Here is a 19,360-nt window from a genome sequence, read left to right on the forward strand (position 1 = left end):
TTTTTTTTTTTTTTTTTTGGCTTTGGTTTTGGCACTGGATGCTGTTGGCTGCCTGTCTGATGGGTTCCCCCACAGGTAGGGTGGGGCAATCTTTGTCTTGAAAACAGGTCGGCAGCTGAGGAAGCTCAGAATCAGGGCCAGGGGATCCTCCACTGAGCTTCACACAAAGCAAGGAAATGTGTGCGCCTGGAAGGAACAAGGTCGCAACGGAGTCCAGGATGTCAGGACTCCACACTCGGTCATCATGGAGGCCTTCCAATGGTGAGGAAAGGAATAGGCACCGTGTGAGGGCACACAGAGCACCGTGACCGGAGGAAGGAAGGGGGGCTAGACCTTAGGAAGACCTCGAGGCAGAAAAAGATCTTGAAAATGGGCCAACAAGCACACCCGGAACACTGCCTGTGGGGTGGGAGGTGGCTGCCATTTCCCATGCTCACAAAATCGGCAGCAGAGCCCTCTGGCTCTGAGGGAGGGGAGTCGGCAACAGGCGAGTCTGGCAGGATGGCATGATCTGGTATCATTCTGCGCAGTGAGAGACTGGAGGGCATGGAGGGCAAGCCACTTTCATTTGTTAGGAGGCAAGGGGCAGGGAACTCCTTGGGGACACGGGTGCCTGAGACTGTAATCCAGGCCCCATCAGTCGATGGCATTTAATCCCTCACTCCAGCTGAGCAGCCAGTTGGGCTCCACAGGGGAGCAAGGCTGGGTTCAAAGCCCTGGAAGCCAAGTTGAGCTTCTTCCCAGACGTCAGTCTGGCCTCCTCCGCCCGCCTGCCCGCCCTGCTCTGGGAAGTCAGGTTCCCAGTCAAAAAGGCAGGGAAGGGCCTGGGAAAAGAGTGTTCTGGGCAGGGCATCTGGATCCCCAGGCAGACAGGGGCAGGGTGGCCAGGAGGCAGGGCTTCCTGGTCCTTTGCCCTAGGGGACCAGAAAGGGCAGGGCTGTGCCAGCTAGGGATTACAGGAGTTTGGACATTTTGTTAATCTAATCAGGGTGTTTGTGAAGATGTGGGATTCACAACTCACTGGGAACAAATATCCTTCCTTTCTTTGGTAAAGGTCACCAGGGCACTGTGAGGGTGACCGAGGTGTTAAAGATCAGGGCTGGGTGTGGTGATTCAGGCCTGTATTCCCAGCACTCAAGAGGTTAAAGCAGGAGGATGGCCGCAAGTTCAAGGTCAGCCTGGACCACATAATGAGTTCCAGGTCAGTCTGTGCTAGAGAACCTCATCTTTAAAAACCTAAAGAGTGCCTCGTGGTGGTGGTGGTGGTGGTGGTGGTGGTGGTGGTGCACACCTTTAATTCCAGCATTTGGGAGGCAGAGGCAGGAGGATCTCTGTGAGTTTGAGGCCAGCCTGGTCTCCAGAGCAAGATCCAGGACAGGCACAAAACTACACAGAGAAACCCTGTCTTGGGGATAAAACAAAACAGAACAAAACAAAAAACCTAAAGAGCTACCAAAGATCATTTTAAGGGACACCCCAATAGCCTAACACTCTCCCCAAAGTGAGTCTGCCTGAGCCACTTACCTCAGTGTGCAGGGCAGGGTGACTACTTACCTGCCAGCAGGCTCTCATATTAATACCTAATGATCATCTCTCCCCCCTCCCCTCCACCTTGCTCTCCGGTTCAGTCTGCTCCACAAAGATCTTTTGAAACCTGTAAGGCAGTACATGCCACTCATCTTCCCACAACCCTATGTGGCTTTTCCACGGAGTGAAACCAGGCACCAAGGCCTCTGATGGCCTCTAGGGCCACTTAGGGGCCTCCAGCATTTATCTCTTCCTATTTCCCTTCAGTCTTCAGAGCTCTGGCTCGGCACACCTTCCTTTTCTCTCTGAACATATACCCCCTAATCCCTACTCAGCCTCTGCACACGCTGTTGCCCCCTCTTTCCCCAAGAGAGCCTCTTCCTGGGCTGCCCCTCCTCCTCCTTCAGGTCTCTGTCCCCATCTCAGTGAGGCTAAGGCTGTGGCCGACCCCATTCCCCAGGTCGCTCTCCTTCTTGCCCACAACACCGAGGCCTTATTCACCTGTTGCTTGACTCTGCCATCGGCCTAAGAGCAGGGTGTCTGCCTCTGTTCCCGAGCCGCACCTGGCGCAAACACACACACACACACTCAAGCCTGCTGAATGAACGGAGCGGATGACTAATGAACAAAGTCGCTCACATTTAAGTGACTGCTGTGTGACAGGCATGTCGCCAGGCATACTTCGCTTCTCATTCAAATATCAAGGGTCAGTAGAGGCAGTTATTAGGAACCCCATTTGACGTGCAAGACAACTAAGGCTTTAGCAGGGGCGGGGTCTGGATCTCCCATAGGAGGCAGCTGGACGCCAACCCATACCCAAAGGGTCCTAGGACGTGAGGGCAGTAGGCCTCAACTGAAGCTCCATGCTAGTATGACCGACTTATCCCGGTTTGCTGAGACTGCCCAGGCTTCAGCACTAGCAGCAGATGGGCAGGTGCCCACCTTGTTTCTTATGCCGGAGTGTTGGCCCACACATTGTTAGCTCTGTACCTCAGAGCAAGCCAGTGCCGCCCCGATGGGCTAGGACTGGAGGGGTTGGTTCCTGCCTTTTGCCTGTCCCCGGGGATGGTGGCTTCATCATCATGGCCCGGCCCATGAAGCCTGTGCTCACAAAAAGGCTCCTTATGGCCTTTTCTGGCCTGGAGCAAATGAAACAAGGTACATTTTAGATAATACAAAGGTGAAACTTGGCCTCATCTAGATGTTCCCTCAAAGGAACACATTTGCTCCTTCTCACCCTTTTCTTTTACACACGTGAATGTGTGTGTGTGTGTGTGTGTGTGTGTGTGTGTGTGTGTGTGCTCGTGCACATATATGTGCTGCACATGTTGAAGTTGGTTCTCTCCTTCCACTATGTAGGTCTGGGGGATCAAACTCAGGTCATTAGACTTGGCAGCAGGTGGCACCCTTACTCACTGAACCATTTCGCCTGTCCCACACCCATTAGCTAGTTCCTACTCATCTATCTGCCCCACCTTCGGTGACACACAGACAGTACAACAGCTCCCTTAAGGAGTCAAGTGGCTGTCCGGGTTCCCAGAGTTGCTCTGCAGGAGGCCAGGGAGGGCCCTGGATGCTGGCCTGGGAATCCTCTCTGACACGCGGTGCTGCACGGGAAAGCCATGTGGGGCTGGGAACTCCGCCAATTCCCAATTTTGGGCTTTCCACTCCATTCTTTCCACCCCTGATCTCAGCGGCCGTAACCTCGCACGAATAGTTTGTCCAGTTCAGAAATATGTTTTGGGCCCTGATCTCCACGGTGGCTTCTCAAATACTTACACGGCCTCCTGGAGAGGGGAAGGAAGACTTGGCGAGAGGGCTACGCAGAAAACACAGGAAAAGGGGTTCCCCCGAGAAATTCATGAGGGGAATTTATCTCTGAGAACAGGAGAGGGACAGCCCCACCCAAACCGAGAGTGCTTCTAGCCCTCAGAACCAGACCGAGCACATGAGCTGGGAGAGGCCAAGAGAATGCGTATCTGAAGTCACTGCCCCCGCCCATGCTGGGAGTTGTAGGGTCCCTGTCCAGGCTCCTCAGGCCAGAGTCAGCAACAGTGAGCACTGGTGTCTCCTATGAAGGACCCAGGCCAGGAGGAGTGGTGTCCAGCCTGAAGTGGTGGGACCCCAACAGGAAAGCGCCTGGGTCAGCCTCCTGTTGACACCACAGATGGTGTGGGCAGAGGCGCCTCTTATCAGAGCGGGCAAAGCCCCAGAAAGGGTGGGTCTAAGTCAGACATGAGGGACTTCCCAGCTGTCTGAATTATGATACCTTGCCAGAGGAGGTGGAAGAAAAGCCTCTCCCATACAGACAGTGCAAGGGAGAAGGTTCTTGAGGCTGATTGAAGGCAGCCATCTTTAGGTGCATGAGAACAGGCATTGGGTACATTTCAAGATCTGGGTGTGTAGCTCAGTGGTAGAGAGCTTGCCTGGTTTACAGACAACCCGGGTTCTATTCTCAGTCCTTACCTCTAAAATAAAAAATGTGTCTGCAAGTCCTTCTTAAAACACTGGACAGGCTTCTAAGGAGGGGAATAGCTTAAGATCAGAGGGTCTGAGTGGCAGAGTCAGCTCCTGCTCCTAGCCAAATGCTGTGTTTTCAAGCAGCATACAATACCCTTCCTGTCCCAACACCTCCAGCTCAACACAAATACAACCGGGAGACATGCTTGTCCTGGACTTCCAGCCCTGAGATGGAGGGACACACACAAGGTCCAAGTAAAGGGCACTGGCCAGGCAGTGGTGGCGCACATCTTTAGTCCCAGCACTCAGGAGGCAGAGGCAGGTGGAGTGCTGAGAGTTCGAGGCCAGCCTGATCTACAGAGCGAGTTCTAGGACAGCCAGGGCTGTACAGAGAAACTCTGTCTCAGAAAAGAAAACACAAAAAACAAAACAAAACAAAACAAAAAAAAAAAAAAAGAGGACACTGGACTACATAACAATGTTCCCCCCAGAGTGGCAGCTTCTCCAGGGTCCGGCTTTACCAATCCCCGACCCCTACTCCATCCCGGCTCTGACACAGGGAAGAGGAAGTTCCCCTGAGCATCCACCCTCTTCATCCCTCTGCTCTGTCACCTTCCTGCACTGCACGCATGTGCTTCTAACCAGTGTAATATTCCCAGTGCTCACACCTCTGAGCTAAATAAAAAGAGCGAAAGCTCCACTTCTTAGGGTAGACGCAACTGTCTGCCTCAGCCAAGGAGGGAACACCAATTTTCTTTCCTTCTTTCTGAAGACTCAGTACCACACAACTGAAAGGTTAAAGGTCAAAGCAGGAGGAGCTGGGGAGATAGCGCAGTTGGTGGGGCACTTGCCTAACACACACAAAGCTGTGGGTTCAATCCCCAGCACCAGATAAAACAAGGCAGGACAGTACAATCTTGTTATCCCAGCACTCAGGGGGTGTAGACAGGAGGATCAGAAGTTCAGACTCATCCAGAGCTACATAGCAAGTGTGAGGCCAGCCTAGACTACATGAGACCCTGTCTCAAAGGGAGAAAAAGAAAGGCCTAGAGATACAGCTCAGCAATTAAGAACGCTTGTGGCTCTTGCGGAGGACCTGGGTTCAGTTCCCAGCACATACAAGGTAGCTCACAGCCATGTCTAGCTCCAGTTCCTGGGGATCTGATGGCCTCTTCTGACCTCCTCTGACACCGGACACAAACATAGTACATACATACATGCCATTCAAATACTTACACACAAAAAATACATTTAAAAAGAAAAGAAAAAAATATCAAAGTAGAAGCCAAAAATGGAGCATGCCTATCATTCCAGCATTTGAGAGGTTGAGGCCAGAGGATCACTGTGAATACAAGGCTAACCAACCAACCAACCAACAAAAACTCCACTCACCTCAAATTAGAGGCTGGACTGTAATTCAGAAGAGGGATGGGAGCCTTCTGTTCATACACAATGAGACAAAAAAAAAAAAAAAAGCAAACCAAACTCCAGAACACGTAATGCTCATAAGACAGCTGCTGAGCTGGAGTCTCCCGGCACAGAGGTGCCACGCTGGGGGGACAGGAAAAAGCAGGGAGGCTCTCAGGTCCGGAAGACCTCACTCTCCTATCAAGGGCTCTCACCCCTGCCTGGTGCATGGTGCCCCCAAGCTCAGATGCTCAGCTCTGGGCGAGGAGGGGCTGGGTGGCGAAGGGCTGGCGGAGTGTAGGGTGGGGTGAGGACAGCTCTCCTGGCCTAATTCAGCCCTAGGCATGAAACCTAAACCTAAATTCCAGGGTGCCAGAAACCTCCCCTGCTGGGGCGGGAGGGCACCTTCACCCTCCTGCGGCCTCCAATCCTTTCATCCTCTAGATGTTACAGGAACCCTTCTTACTCCACCAAGCATTAAGAATTTCTCTGATGAAGCCACTGGCCTGGCCCACACTGCTCACACTGGCTCACACTGGCCCACACTGCTCACACTGGCCCACACTGCCCACACTGCTCACACTGGCCCACACTGCCCACACTGCTCACACTGGCCCACACTGCTCACACTGGCCCACACTGCTCACACTGGCCCACCCTGCTCACACTGGCCCACCCTGCCCACACTGGCCCACACTGCTCACACTGGCCCACCCTGCTCACACTGGCCCACACTGCTCACACTGGCCCACACCCAGGGCAGCTAGCCCTTTTCTAGCTCTTTCTAGCTGTGCACATGTGCCCCGTCCCCTCCCTCCAAGATATTCCTCCAGTGTGAGATTCACACCTTAAATTAGCACTAGCAGATTTACCCGAGGTGTGAGGGCCCAGTGGACCACAGAATGCTAGTCTCGGCAGCCAGGCCCAGATAAATTGCTAGGAAGGACCCTGGCAGCCCTAGGAGAGGCAGGATAAGAATCCAAGCAGAAGGCTGGGGGCAGAGGCTGTAATGAGAGGTTGTGCCTTTCAGAGTCACGGGCTCTGCCACACTGATATTCCAGGATGGACTATAAACGATAAAGAGGAAAGGAAGTTAGAGAAGCCAGGCCCCTGCCTTCCTGTCACACCTATACCATCTGTATTCACTCACCTACCCAACTCTTCACTTCCCCCACACTGACACTCCCTAAAATGGTGGTATCTAAGTGTGTGTGTGTGTGTGTGTGTATGTGTGTGTGATGCTTCTACCTTTTGGAGAATAGGGAGAAAGTATTAAGAAGGTATTAGAATTTTCTATATTACTTCATCCATTTCTTTCTTTCTTTGGTTTTGGTTTTAGTTTTTTGAGACAGGGTTTTTCTGTGTAGCTTTGCACCTTTCCTGGAACTCACTTGGTAGACCAGGCTGGCCTCGAACTCACAGAGATCCGCCTGCCTCTGCCTCCCGAGTGCTGGGATTAAAGGTGTGCGCCACCACTGCCGGGACCCTCATCCATTTCTATGTCTGCACATCTTTTTTTTTTTTAAATTATATATGTAATTTTACAATACCATTCAGTTCTACATATCAGCCATGGGTTCCCCTATTCTCCCCCCTCCCACCTCCTCCCCTTACCCCCAGCCCACCCTCCATTCCCACCTCCTCCAGGACAAGTCCTCCCCCGAGGACTGTGATCAACCTGGTAGACTCAGTCCAGGCAGGTCCAGTCCCTTCCTCCCAGACTGAGCCAAGTGTCCCTGCATAAGTTCCAGGTTTCAAACAGCCAACTCATGCAATGAGCACAGGACTTGGTCCCACTGCCTAGTTGCCTCCCAAACAGATCAAGCCAATCAACTGTCTCACCTATTCAGAGGGCCTGATCCAGCTGGGGGCCCCTCAGCCTTTGGTTCATAGTTCATGTGTTTCCATTCGTTTGGGCTGCACATCTTATTATATAAATCAGTTTAGTGTTAGAAGAGAACTACCAGTAGTTCAGCTGTGTCCCAAGTGAACATTTACTAGGCATGTATCAATTCCTTTTTCTAGATTGATAATGCTTCTAGAAATTTCAGGTCTGAGGGTGCAGCTTAGTGATGAGCACTTGTGTAGCTAGCATTGGCAGACCTCCAGTTTGATCCCCAGTACCTCTCTGGGGGTGGTAGAGGAGGGGGGCGGATTGGATTGATTGCAGTCTGCCCTGTGGAGGAAGAGCCCAATCCTAGCCTGTTCCAGATCTGTCTAGGTAAGGTAGTACATGGTGACAGGAACACAGTAAAACCCCAGATCTTAATCTTGCAATTAGTGAACTCCAAATCATAATTAGTCTGTCTTCAAACAGGTTCTTCTCCCTCTGGCCATTCCCCTTGCTTCCTACATCCAACAGCTACTCAGCAGTTAGGGAAGACAAAGATGCCTGCATTGTAAATGAGGAACACTCTGGAAGGGGAGCAATCACCCCACAGCTGGTGTATCCTTAGGTGAGCCTTAGATGATGCAGAGGGGCGGGGTCAAGCTCCCAAGCCCCCTTCTTCTCTCCATTAGTCCTGCATCTTAGCTCCTGTGCCGCGCACGCGTCTCCTCGACACCGCTCTTCCTCCAAACGCACAATCTGAGAATTCTCTTTCATGTGTGTGCAACTTCTACTGACTTGGAAGCTCTGGGGGAGGACAGACAGTGTGTGCTGTCACGGTCACCAGTGTGAGGTCGTCTACAGAGCTGGTACTAGTTATTGCATGTTGTTGGAGGCGTATCAGAGGACCTTAATTACTGTGCTGCCCTACCCGGTTCTGTAGGGAAGGGACGATGTGGAAGGCTAGAGATGGAACCCGAGAAAGAAAATCCAGCCAACGTTTATCTACATCCAAATTCAACAGAACTGTCTTTAGTCACTTAAAAGAAGCCCCATGTCAGTGATTTGTAGTTTATTTAAAGCTCCCTGTTCTGACCCTTCTTCTCTGTGCCCAGAATTTCCTCCCATCTACCGCTCCCAGAAAACAATGTCTCCCCTGACTAGGGTGCTACAGCAGAGGTGTATATGGAAGACTCCTATGAGGAAGAAAGAATACATCCTTCTATCTCGTCCAAAGAGTCTCTCGCCCAGGTTCCCCCTTCCACATTAAGGAGTGCTGAGACTCAGGGCATGCCTCCTCTTGTCCTCAAGGCAAGGGGCTCCTCACTCCAGACTCACCAAATGTTCCCTCCTCAGGAAGCCCTGAGATGGGAGAGGCAGCTTGGAGGACAAGGGCTCTTTCCTAGCCCGAGTCCTCTGAGCTGCTTTACTCTGTGGCACTTGGAGAGAGTTCTGGAAATGGGGCAGAGACAGAAGATGAGAAAATAAAAGGGGGGGGGGGCTGGAGGAATTCGGGTTGAAAATTTGAAGCCAGCCCAGCTCTGTCAAGAGGAAGCAGAATTGGAAGAACTGGAAAGGGGGGCGGCTCATGAAGGCCAGCCCTTCCGGAGGATCTACACGTAGTTAAGAGACTTTTCACCCCCCAGGGATGCACCCACAGGTAAGGTACCCATGCTTCTGTAATAACCTTTCAACCATGTTTATGTAACAACTCTAGTGAAATTCAATGGGTCATTAGAAGAGGAGGAGGAGGAGGAAGAGGAGGAGGAAGATAATGACAACAAGAAAGTAGATAGAAGAAGTTGGGGAGATGAAATCATCAGCGGGAGGGGGCTGGGGAATGGGATCAAAATGCATGTACACATGTATGAGAATGTGGTGATGAAGTCCATTACTAGATATAATTAATAATACACCATTATAAACTTTTTTAAAGAAGGGAATTGGAACTGGAAAAAAAAACCCAAGAAAATGAAAAGGGTCCCATTGGTGCAAAATGCTGAGCCCCTCTCCTGAGAAGCCCATGTTGACAAAGTGTCCTGATGACTCCCAGCCCTTTGTCTTAGCTTTCGTTTATACAAAGCCATAAAGAACTGGGGACTGGAGTGATGGTTCGCACTCAAGGACCTGGGTTTGGTTCCCAGCACCCGAATGTGGCTCACAACCATCTGGAACTCCTCCTTCAGGGGATCTGATGCGTTATTTGAATTCTGCAGGCAACAGATTTGCACAGGATGCATAAACACAATATGCAAACAAAACACTGACCCATAACATCAAACAAACAAACAAACAAGCAAGCAAATAAATTTAGACTGGAGCCTATTGCCTCTTCCACATATCCCCAACCCCTCTTATTTCTCTAAACGTCCCTCCTCTTTTCTGGTCACTCTCTCAACTTTGTGGCCAGTCACTGTTGACTGCTGAGGTCACCCAGCACAAACTCCCCCACTCCCACCACCCCAGGGCCCAGGGTCTTCCTTGTTCTAACCTACTCTAGGCTGAGGAGGAACTGCTACTCCAACACATTAATGCAATGCAGGAACAGTATTAGCATGTGCATTGGACCCAATTCCACGTTTTATCAGACAGTAAAATGCAAAACCAGGGGCTGGAAAGACGGTTCAGCAGTTAAAAGAACTTCCTGCTCTTGCAGAGGATCTGGGTTCAGTTTCCAGGACCCACATGTCAGCTCATATTTTACATGGAACTATATGTGGTGGTTGGAATAGGTATGGCCCCCATAGACTCATGGGCTTGACAGCTTGGCCCATAGGGAGTGGCACTGTTAGGAGGTGTGGTCTTGTTGGAGTAGGTGTGTCTTATTGGAGGAAGTGAGTCACTGTGGGGGAGGGCTTTGAGATCTCAGATGCTTAAGTACAGGCTCAGTGTCACACAGTTCTTTTGTGGCTGCCTGCAGATCCAGATGTAGAACTCTCAGCTCCTTCTCCAGCACCACGTCTGCCTGCATGCCACCATGTTTCCCACCATGACAATAATGGACTAAACCTCTGAAACTGTAAGCCAGCCCTGATTAAATGCTTTCCTTTATGAGAGTTGCTGTGGTTGTGGTGTCTCTTCACGGCAATAGAAACCCAAACTATCACACTCTCATTCCAGGGGATCCATGACACTGACTTCTGGCATCTTCTTGGCACCAGCATACATGATGCACACAAACTCATTCAGGCGCACACACACACACACACACACACACACACACACACACACACACACAAATAAAACATCTTTTAAAATACGAAACCAACTTTAAGTCCTCTGCACTTCTGTACACAAGAGGCAACAGAGCATTAATAGGCTGTGAGCCAGAAAATAGACAGTACTCTACTGGTGCAAAGACCTCAGGCAGGTCATTAAAATCTTTAGCTTAGCAGAGAATATTAAATTCAAGTGCTAGTCAAACAACAAACTCAACCAATAAGAAGTAAGAAAAAAAAAAGTCCTGTCTGTCTCTAGAATTGCATAAATAGAGGCTAACAAAATCACGTTAGTGTCAAAAACCCCAAGTTCCCTTAAGCCCCCTTATTTGCTATAATTTGAAAAGTTGTATCTATAGTAAACCCAAGCAAAAAATAAAAGAAAAAGGGTCACACTCTATTTCTCTCACCACTGACATCCCGCCCCAGAAGCCGGGCTAGCTTCAAACTCCCTGGCTCATGAAATCCTCTCTGCTCCTGAGTAGCCAGGACTTCTGGCAAAAGGTCCCCTACTCCAAGCTGCTGTGGGATGGTCTGTATGTCAAATTGCTCTGATTGGTCAATAAATAAAACACTGATTGGCCAGTGGCCAGGCAGGAAGTATAGGCGGGACTAACAGAGAGGAGAATTAAGGGAACAGGAAGGGAAAGGGAGACACTGCAGCCGCCATGACAAGCAGCATGTGAAGATGCAGGTAAGCCACGAGCCACGTGGCAAGGTATAGATTTATGGAAATGGATTAATTTAATAAGAACAGTTAGCAAGAAGCCTGCCATGGTTTCTTTACAGTTTGTAAGCAATATAAGTCTCTGTGTTTACTTGGTTGGGTCTGAGCGGCTGTGGGACTGGCGGGTGACAAAGATTTGTCTTGACTGTGGGCAAGGCAGGAAAACTCTAGCTACACCAATCTACTCAAACTTACTTCATCTGGGGTTCTAACTAGAATTCAAACTTACTGTCTTATCTTGATCCCAATTATTAATCTGCAGGAGCCTCCCACAGGTGACAAAATCATACGAAATCAAAAGGCATCTGAGATTGGTCTTCTGGTAATTTTTATAGATGCTCAATTATCACAGTTACATGAAAGGATGAGAGAAATGGGAGGGAAGTCTGGGTCCTGCTCTGAGGAGCCCCCAGGTTCCAGTTTATTGGATCCCTGAGTCCACTTTGTGACAGAAACAGCAGACCCCAATAACAAGAGGAGGAAAACAGAAAGATCCAGCTTCAGTTCTGGCAGGAATCTGTAAAGGAAGACCTGCATGTCTCAGGAAAGCACAAGATACACCCTCTCCTTAGAGCCCACCCTGCTCCAAGAGTCACTGAGAAAGAAGATCAAGGCCACCACGGCCTTGGTGGCGCATGCCTATAACCCTGGCACTAAGAAGGGCTGAAGCCGGAGGATCAGAGGTTCCAGGTCAGCCTTGGTGGCAGAGTGATACTGTCTCAGAGAAACAAACAAACAAAATAAAACCGGGAGGTGATGGTGGGTGTGTCAGTGCATGCTTGTAAATCCCAGCACTTGGGAGGCTGAAGCAGGCTAACTGGTGTGAGTTCAAGACCATCCTGCCTCCAAAGTGAGACCTTGTTTCAATAAATAAATAAAAATGAAAATGAAAAAAACTTTTTGGCAGGAAGTAGGCAGTGTCCAGAGGGTAGTATTAGACATGAGCTTAAAGGCCCAGAGGAGCTGGCTGAAGGCCACCAAGCCCTGCCATCTTCCTTCTCTGAGGTGACAGGAAGCATGGGGGACAGAGAGCAGCTGCAGTCACACATCCCTTAGCCACATTAGAGATCAGGATTTTTTGATATAAGAATATAAGCACACATATTCCAGCAAAACCTCCAGGCACACGAGCTCTGTTTAATTTATACAACACCTATTATCAGTTTTCACATGCATACATAAACACACACACACACACACACACACACACACACACACACACACACACACTGTACTATTAACCCCAGTAACTCCTATGGGCTAAATATAAACATTACTTCAAGCACCTGAACCTAAAGCTTCTAAGATATATACCAGGCCTGTAATCCTATCTACTTGGGAGACAGGCGGGAGACAGGCATGTACGGAAAGCCTGCCTACACTACAGAGTGAGTTCAAATCCAGCCTGGGCAATGTATTGAGAATCTGTCTTCAATATAAAAGTAAAAAAGGAGAGCTGGGCGCTAGAGCTTGGTGGTGGTGGTGGTGGTGGTGGTGGTGGTGGTGGTGGTGGTGGTGGAGGTGGTGGTGGTGGTGGTGGAGGTGGTGGTGGTGGTGGAGGTGGTGGTGGTGGTGGTGGAGGTGGTGGTGGTGGTGGAGGTGGTGGTGGTGGTGGTGGTGGTGGTGGAGGTGGAGGTGGTGGTGGTGGTGGAGGTGGTGGTGGTGGTGGTGGTGGTGGGTGGGTGGGGCTTGTGCAAAGTCCTGGGTTTGGTTCCTACATGGTGGGGGGAAAATGTTTATCAGACAGGGTTAAAAAAAAATCAGTAACCCCAAGACAGAAAACAGCAATCGATCCAAAGGCACGCTTACGATATGCCATCCCAGTTCTGTGTGCAATAAGGTACTCAGATGGTGTGAACACTACTTCCTGTGGCCCTCTCTCAGCCATTGAACTTTAAGATAAGTGTGAGGAAGAATTCTATATTAAGTTCTTCCGTAATCAAAGACTGATAGAACGGGAAATTGATTATAAGTGCATCTAAATCACAAATAAGTACAGACTGGTAAGGAAACAGGAAGAAGGAATGCTTTGGAGAATCACAGTTCCTCAGGTGTCAGGGGAAGGAACAGCTCTGCATGGCCTCCCTCCTCCCAGCACTTTAGAACACTGTACTCTTTCCACAAGACGAAAACCAGTCCATTGGGTCTCCGGAAATGTACCTTCCCTAGAAGCTGGGAAATAATATTTCAAAATCCTAGTCACTATCCTCCAATCCCCAGCCCTTGAAATGGCCTTTACCTTCTACAGGGGAGGTTTTCAGTCTGTCGCAGATATTCTGTACACCTCCGTAGTGGGCACTGATCTGGGTGACCGCATCGGCCGCACGAAGCTCCATGAGCTTTCTCAGGTCCATTAATGTGCAGCCGAACTCCCCTTCATAGTCCTCAGCTATTGAGTTGCCCGGCAAGCTATGTGCTGATGAGCTCGTCATCTTGCCTGCGGTTACCAGAACCCTCAAGCAGAGAAGATGTCGAGTTTCCCTCCAACTGATCTGTGTCTCTTGCCTTCTCTTCCGTTTCTTCTCACTTCTTCCTTCTCTGGGGGCCCGGTTAGGGGATAAATTGACAATATCTTGTGCAATAAGCTTCAGAGTAGCAACACCAAGCCTAGATCTTTTCTTCTGTATCAAGTCTAGTAGTGAGAGGAGGAAGAGGTTGGGGGAACTTAGTAGAAGACGGACTTGGCGTCACGCTGATTGGTGTCCTCTGTGTGGCGATGGAAATAGTCATCCAGAGCAGGCAGGTTCCTAGCTTAGACTACTTGTCCACATAGAAGCGTAAACAGGATAAGCATGTTACCATGGAGGCAATCTTAGCAACAACCAGCAACTGCGATGGTAGAGCCCCGTCATCAGGAGAAAGAGGAGGGCTCCCTGGATAACGACGACGACAGCTAGGTCTCTGGAATAGAGATGCAAAAAAAGACAAAAAGAAACTATTAGAACAGCCATGAGGATCCAGGATCTGCAAGGTACTCTCCAGCACTCGGGTTTAAATGACAGTTGGTGTCTGAGCGGAACTGATAGCTGAGGCCTAAGCTGAGAGGCTGGACTCATGGGAGGCCCTGGGTGGGCCTGACAACTGGTAATGTAGAGAATGATCTCAGAAACATCATCTTTAGGTTACTTCTTCCAAACCCAGGCACACAAATTAACTTAAGAAACTTGCATATAAAAGGTTACCACCGCTAATGCCTCCCCATAGTCCCCCAGGAGATACTTTAGTCTGGCCTTTCCTGTAAGGTGAGAGAAGAATTAGAAAAGGAATTGAGACCCAAGAGGGCAGGATGGCTTGCCCACGCACCATGAACTCCTACGCTCCATACTCTTCCCCACTCCCAACACAGACATTTACAAACCAGGAAGACAGGCTGATACAAGGTCCCTTAAAACACCTTCGGTGGTATGAAGATTTGGCAACCTATGGCAGTTATCTGGCATCAAATTTTGGTCGAAGGGCTAAGCCCTCTCAGCAGCTTTTCCTGGTAAGGAAAGAGTAAAATGCTCTGGCAGTTTATGATACAGGGTGGAATCATTTTTCTCCCTATAAAGGGCAGATGGGCCTCTGAGGAAGACAGATAGTAAGTCTGACGCCTATGAGTGTTCAAGTTTCTCCAACGTAGGAGAGATAAGTTCAGGCGGAGCATAGGCCCCAACAGTCATCAGTGTGAGGAAGCCCCAGGGGGTCTCACGTTAGTACAGACACATCAGAGAGAGAGATGTTACGTGGAGCACATACTGGCTGACTGTGTGGGCACAGCTAAGTGTAAGTGAGGATGAGCCGGGCTGAAGGTGGCACAGAGGCTGAGCTGAGCCCTGTGCTTGGCTACAGACAAGGGCTGACACAGTCACACATCAGACTCTCCAATGAGAGGGGCTCTCACTAGACGTAGCACCCAAATATGTAGGGCCCGGGTTAAATACCCATTCCATATAATCGGGTTATGCTTCCAGGAGCTGGCAAGGCACTCCAATTGGCTGGGTAATAAACAGATGCCATTCTTGCTTCCAGAAGGTGAACGAAACTCAAGAGTCATCAGATAAGGACTTGGTTCTTTTTATCAATTATTTTCTCCAGAAACCAATTTGATCAAAGCCCCTGCTGATTCCAATCAACCCCGTTTCAGGCGGGCTCTTCTGAGATGGAGGTTGTTACACCCCCTCCCTCAGCTAGCATGCCCCATCAACATTCTCAGTGCCCTGACTTACAGTAAGTTAAGCAAGCAGGGAATCCTGAGAAATGCGGTCTGAAAAGAGCCTGAGGCAGTGGGTCTAACTCCCTTGTTCAGACTGGCCTAGATGCAGGACCAACCCTAGCGGTCCCTTCCTATTCAAATCCCGTGGAAAAGAGAATTGAGGGTGTTACGAGAAGGGCACATACATTCACATAAATATGCTGTCATAGTTGCCCAATTTTGTTATTATTTTTGTTATTTTTTTTACTGTATCTAATTTATTATGTGTGCACGTGCACATGTGCACATGTGCACACACACACACACACAGGTATATGTGCATGTTTGTGTGCATACATGTGCTTAGAGGATCGAGGTACATTTTGGGCCAGGGTCTCTCATTGACCTAGAGCTCCCCAAATAGACTAGGCTGGCTAGTCAGTAACCTCCTGAGACTCTCTTGTCTTTGCCTACCCAGAGCTGGGATTACAAGCACATACCACCACCCTGGCATTTTATGTGGGCGATGGGGATTGAACTCAGGTCCCAGGGCTCGCAACTGGTCTATCTCACCCAGTTTCTGTGCCCAATCTCTAAAATAAACTTTATCAGCAGGTACAGTGGCATATGCCTGTAATCTCATCACTCAAGAGGCTGAGGCAGGAGTGTTACAAGTTTGAGGTTTAGTCTGAGCTATAAAGCAAGGCCCTGCCTCTAAAATTAAATGTTAAAAGAAGTATTTTCTTTTAGGAAAAAAATATTGCATGTGTGTGTAAGCCTAGGGTTCTGTTCTACTCAGGGCTGCAGCGGGGGTCCTGGACTGCACCTTTCACCACCAACTGTCTCAGGACTTGCTCCCAGTTTGGTTCTCCAAGACTGCAAGGAGTAAGAGGGACTGCAGCAGCAGGGGACCCATCGTCACCCTCAGGTAGAGACCCTTAATCTTGCAGAGGATGTCCAAGACAACGCTGAGGAGCGTGGAACTGGGGATCAGATTTTACTTTTCTTCCCGCTCCCTCTCTTACTTGAGACAGCGTCTTCGTGTAGCCCTGGCTGTTCTAAAACTTGCTCTTGAAGACCAGGCTGGCCTCAAACTTATAGATCCACCTGCCTCTGCCTCCCGAGTGCTGGGATTAAAGGCGTGTGCCACCATCGCCCAGCAGATTTTTTTAAATTAATTTTTTAAAATTTTATGTATATGGACATTTTGCCTGCATGCATGTCTGTGCACCACTTGCATGATAGAAGGTACCCAAGGAGGCTAGGCAAGGGTGTCAGATGCCCTGGAACTTGAGTATGGTTGTAAGCTGACATGTGGGTGCTGGGAACAGAACCTGAGTCCTCTAAAAAAGTAGCCAGTGCTCTTAGCTGCTGAGCCATCTCTCCAGCCCTACTTTTTTTTTTTTTTTTTTTTTTTTTTACAGTCTTGCAATGGATCCCAGGCTGGCCTAGGACTCACTATATATAGCACAAGTTGGCTGTAAAATTCATGATCCCCCAGCTGCTGCCTCTCAAGTGCTGGGATTACAGGTGTGAGCCACTACTCTTGACAGAAGATTCTGAATTTTTCTGTCCCTGCCCACTACAGTGGTGACTCTGTGAAGCCAGGGATTCTTTTGCCCCTCTTACGCACTGCTTGCTCCTCATTGCTTCGAAGAGAACTTGTATACAGTGGGCACTCAGCTGCCATTTTTATTACTAAATGCACCGGTAGCCAATTCAGAAACACGCCTGCTACTTCCCTAGTCACCTTTAGGGCGCCACTTAGGCTGCTTAGGATCTTTAACTGGGTGAAGAATCAGCCCCACCTAACATAGTGTGCTGAGCAGGCAATAAAGGACTGGATTTCTTGACTTAATAAACGAGCAATTCAGCATGCTGGATGTTCAGCATAGGGCATTCAAGAGATGGGAGAAAACCTCACTGGATCTGAGTGAACTTTTGTTTCTTCATCCTTTAAGCGGAAGGACAGTTGCTCCATGAACCTCTCCAGGAAGGCCCCCCCACACACACACTTCAAGGAAAAGAAAATTCTAAGGCAGTTCCCTTAACAATACCACGAGCTGGGCTGCAGCCACTAGCAATCGTCATTAGCATCTACGGTCCTGGGTCTCAAGAGAGTAAGAAAGGGCGGTCTAAGTCTAGATTCCCTACCTCAGACCTCCCCTCGGGTTCAAGAGGGGGAAAGCCTTCCTCTCACAGAGACAACCCATGGAAGTGGGTACAGATGATTGGAAGGCAGAATGCTACGGAACTGCTCAGGAGAGGCGGAGATGTACACCCGGCAGGGCGGCTGTCCAGTCATGGGTGCAGAGTCTAAGGAGCAATGTGTGATGGAGACCTCCAGTTTCAGTGGGATCCTCTAAAGTCCTGCTGCACTGAGGGGCGCATGAGGTTTCTGGAATGTGAGCTCTTGGTAACTGCTGAGCTTGCTCCTGCCCTTGTTAGGCAAGTGCCTAAGAAGAATCTGAGAGCCTCCTAGTATTCCAGCCAGCGAGGCGCAACCTCCGTCAGGTCAGGATTAATTAGTGACTCAGAGGGAAGCATTCTGGGCTGGGTATGTTCTCCATCCTAGGGGATGATAGGCTAGAAGGCCGAAGTCTCATCCTTTTTTCTTGGGGCAAGAAATCATATTACTTCATAGGATCACATTGCCCTGCTTCCCAATGCACCCGAGAAGCATGCCACCCCACATTTCCTGGTAAGCTGAACATAACGAGGTTCAGTAGCAAGTACCCCAAATAAGGAGAGAGCCCTATGACCCAAGTCACAACAGCCTGACAGCCTTTCCTTCAGTTCTGTCCAAGGAACCCCCTAATCCCTGAGGCTTTCCTGAGGTACTGAAGAAGGCATTCATCCCCAGAGCATCAGGGAGAGGGGCAACTTCCTGTGCAGGTGACAGAGGAGTCACCGTTGATGGAAGGAACCTGTCTCCCCGATTCTCCTGCGCCTCTGAAACTGGATGAGGCACGGGCAACAAAGCATGCTTGGAAATGGAGACAGGGGGCAGCGGGCTTGGAGTCAGGCTCCAGGCTGGTACAGCACCGAGGACAGGCTTGCCTAGGACAAGAGATGACATGGGCCATTTTACTGGGGCGCTCAGGACAGCAGACTTGTACGTCCTACCCTCTCCTGCCCTTTCCTCTGGGCCAAGGACTTTTGCTTTAGGGCAAGTTGGTAGCACTTGGGGACACTCCAGGAATCACTGTCAAGCATGGTATGAGGTATGGAGGAGAGCTCTCAGGGTAGGGAAGAAGGCTGGTCCTGTCCATAGGATGCATCAGACTGAAATCTGAAATCTGCATCTGAGACACCCCCCCCCCCCCGGCAGTGCCTGTCATCTTCTCTGATGAGTCCCCCTCATCCCAAATGAGACTCCAATTTTCTTGCATTCACAAGTAAAGCAGGGATGAAGAGAGGTGGGGAAGGAGGGAAGTACTATTTTTTTTTTTAGTACATTCAATGTGTTAGGCACTATATGTGAGATTTCACGTGGGAATGAGAATGATATTAATTGTATAGAATACGAATGCAAACATTATAAAGTACCTAGCACAGTGGCTGACGAGCCTGGCTGCTGTGTACCCAGTAGCTATTATCATTACTACGTATACCGTGTCACTGAATGCTCAGCAATCTCATTTTACAACAGACAAATACGGCTTCAGAGAGCCAGGGTTTGAGCTGTGATCTGAACCCAAAGCCACTCTACCTCAAAACACAAGACCAAAGCTATAAGAAAATGAAAACAAAGCTATAGATTTACTTCCTCAACCTCAAAGGCCCAGAGAAACCTATCCGTCCCTCGGTCATGACCCACAAAGGCTTTGAAATCGGTGAGAGAAACACCTTTTGACTTGTCTAAGTAGTAGTAGACTCGAGGTTCACCGTGGGAAGACATTGCCCAAATCTTCCTCTCTCATCCACCCCGCATCACCACTCCTACACCATCCCAAAGCAGCATGAACTGGCCTCTAGACTGGGCTCTGGGAGCATGCAGCTCCCGCCTGAGAAGAGCC

General features: G+C 49.6%; 1 protein-coding gene across 5 annotated transcripts in view; it reads right to left on the minus strand.

The window, feature by feature from the left end:
- Positions 1–19,360, minus strand: part of Atp2b4 (ATPase plasma membrane Ca2+ transporting 4) — a 104,564-nt gene that overhangs the window by 43,586 nt on the left and 41,618 nt on the right. For 3 of the 5 annotated variants that reach the window (XM_006993217.4, XM_015986746.3, XM_006993216.4), the window contains exon 2: positions 13,407–14,068. In XM_006993217.4, the coding sequence (XP_006993279.1) occupies positions 13,407–13,599 (193 nt within the window). In that variant the 5' untranslated portion in view covers positions 13,600–14,068. Of the gene's footprint in view, positions 1–13,406; positions 14,069–19,360 lie in introns of those variants that run through there. The other 2 variants (XM_076547428.1, XM_076547429.1) reach the window with 1 other exon arrangement.

Source organism: Peromyscus maniculatus, chromosome 11 (genome assembly GCF_049852395.1).
Source record: "Peromyscus maniculatus bairdii isolate BWxNUB_F1_BW_parent chromosome 11, HU_Pman_BW_mat_3.1, whole genome shotgun sequence".
NCBI classification, from domain to species: domain Eukaryota; kingdom Metazoa; phylum Chordata; class Mammalia; order Rodentia; family Cricetidae; genus Peromyscus; species Peromyscus maniculatus.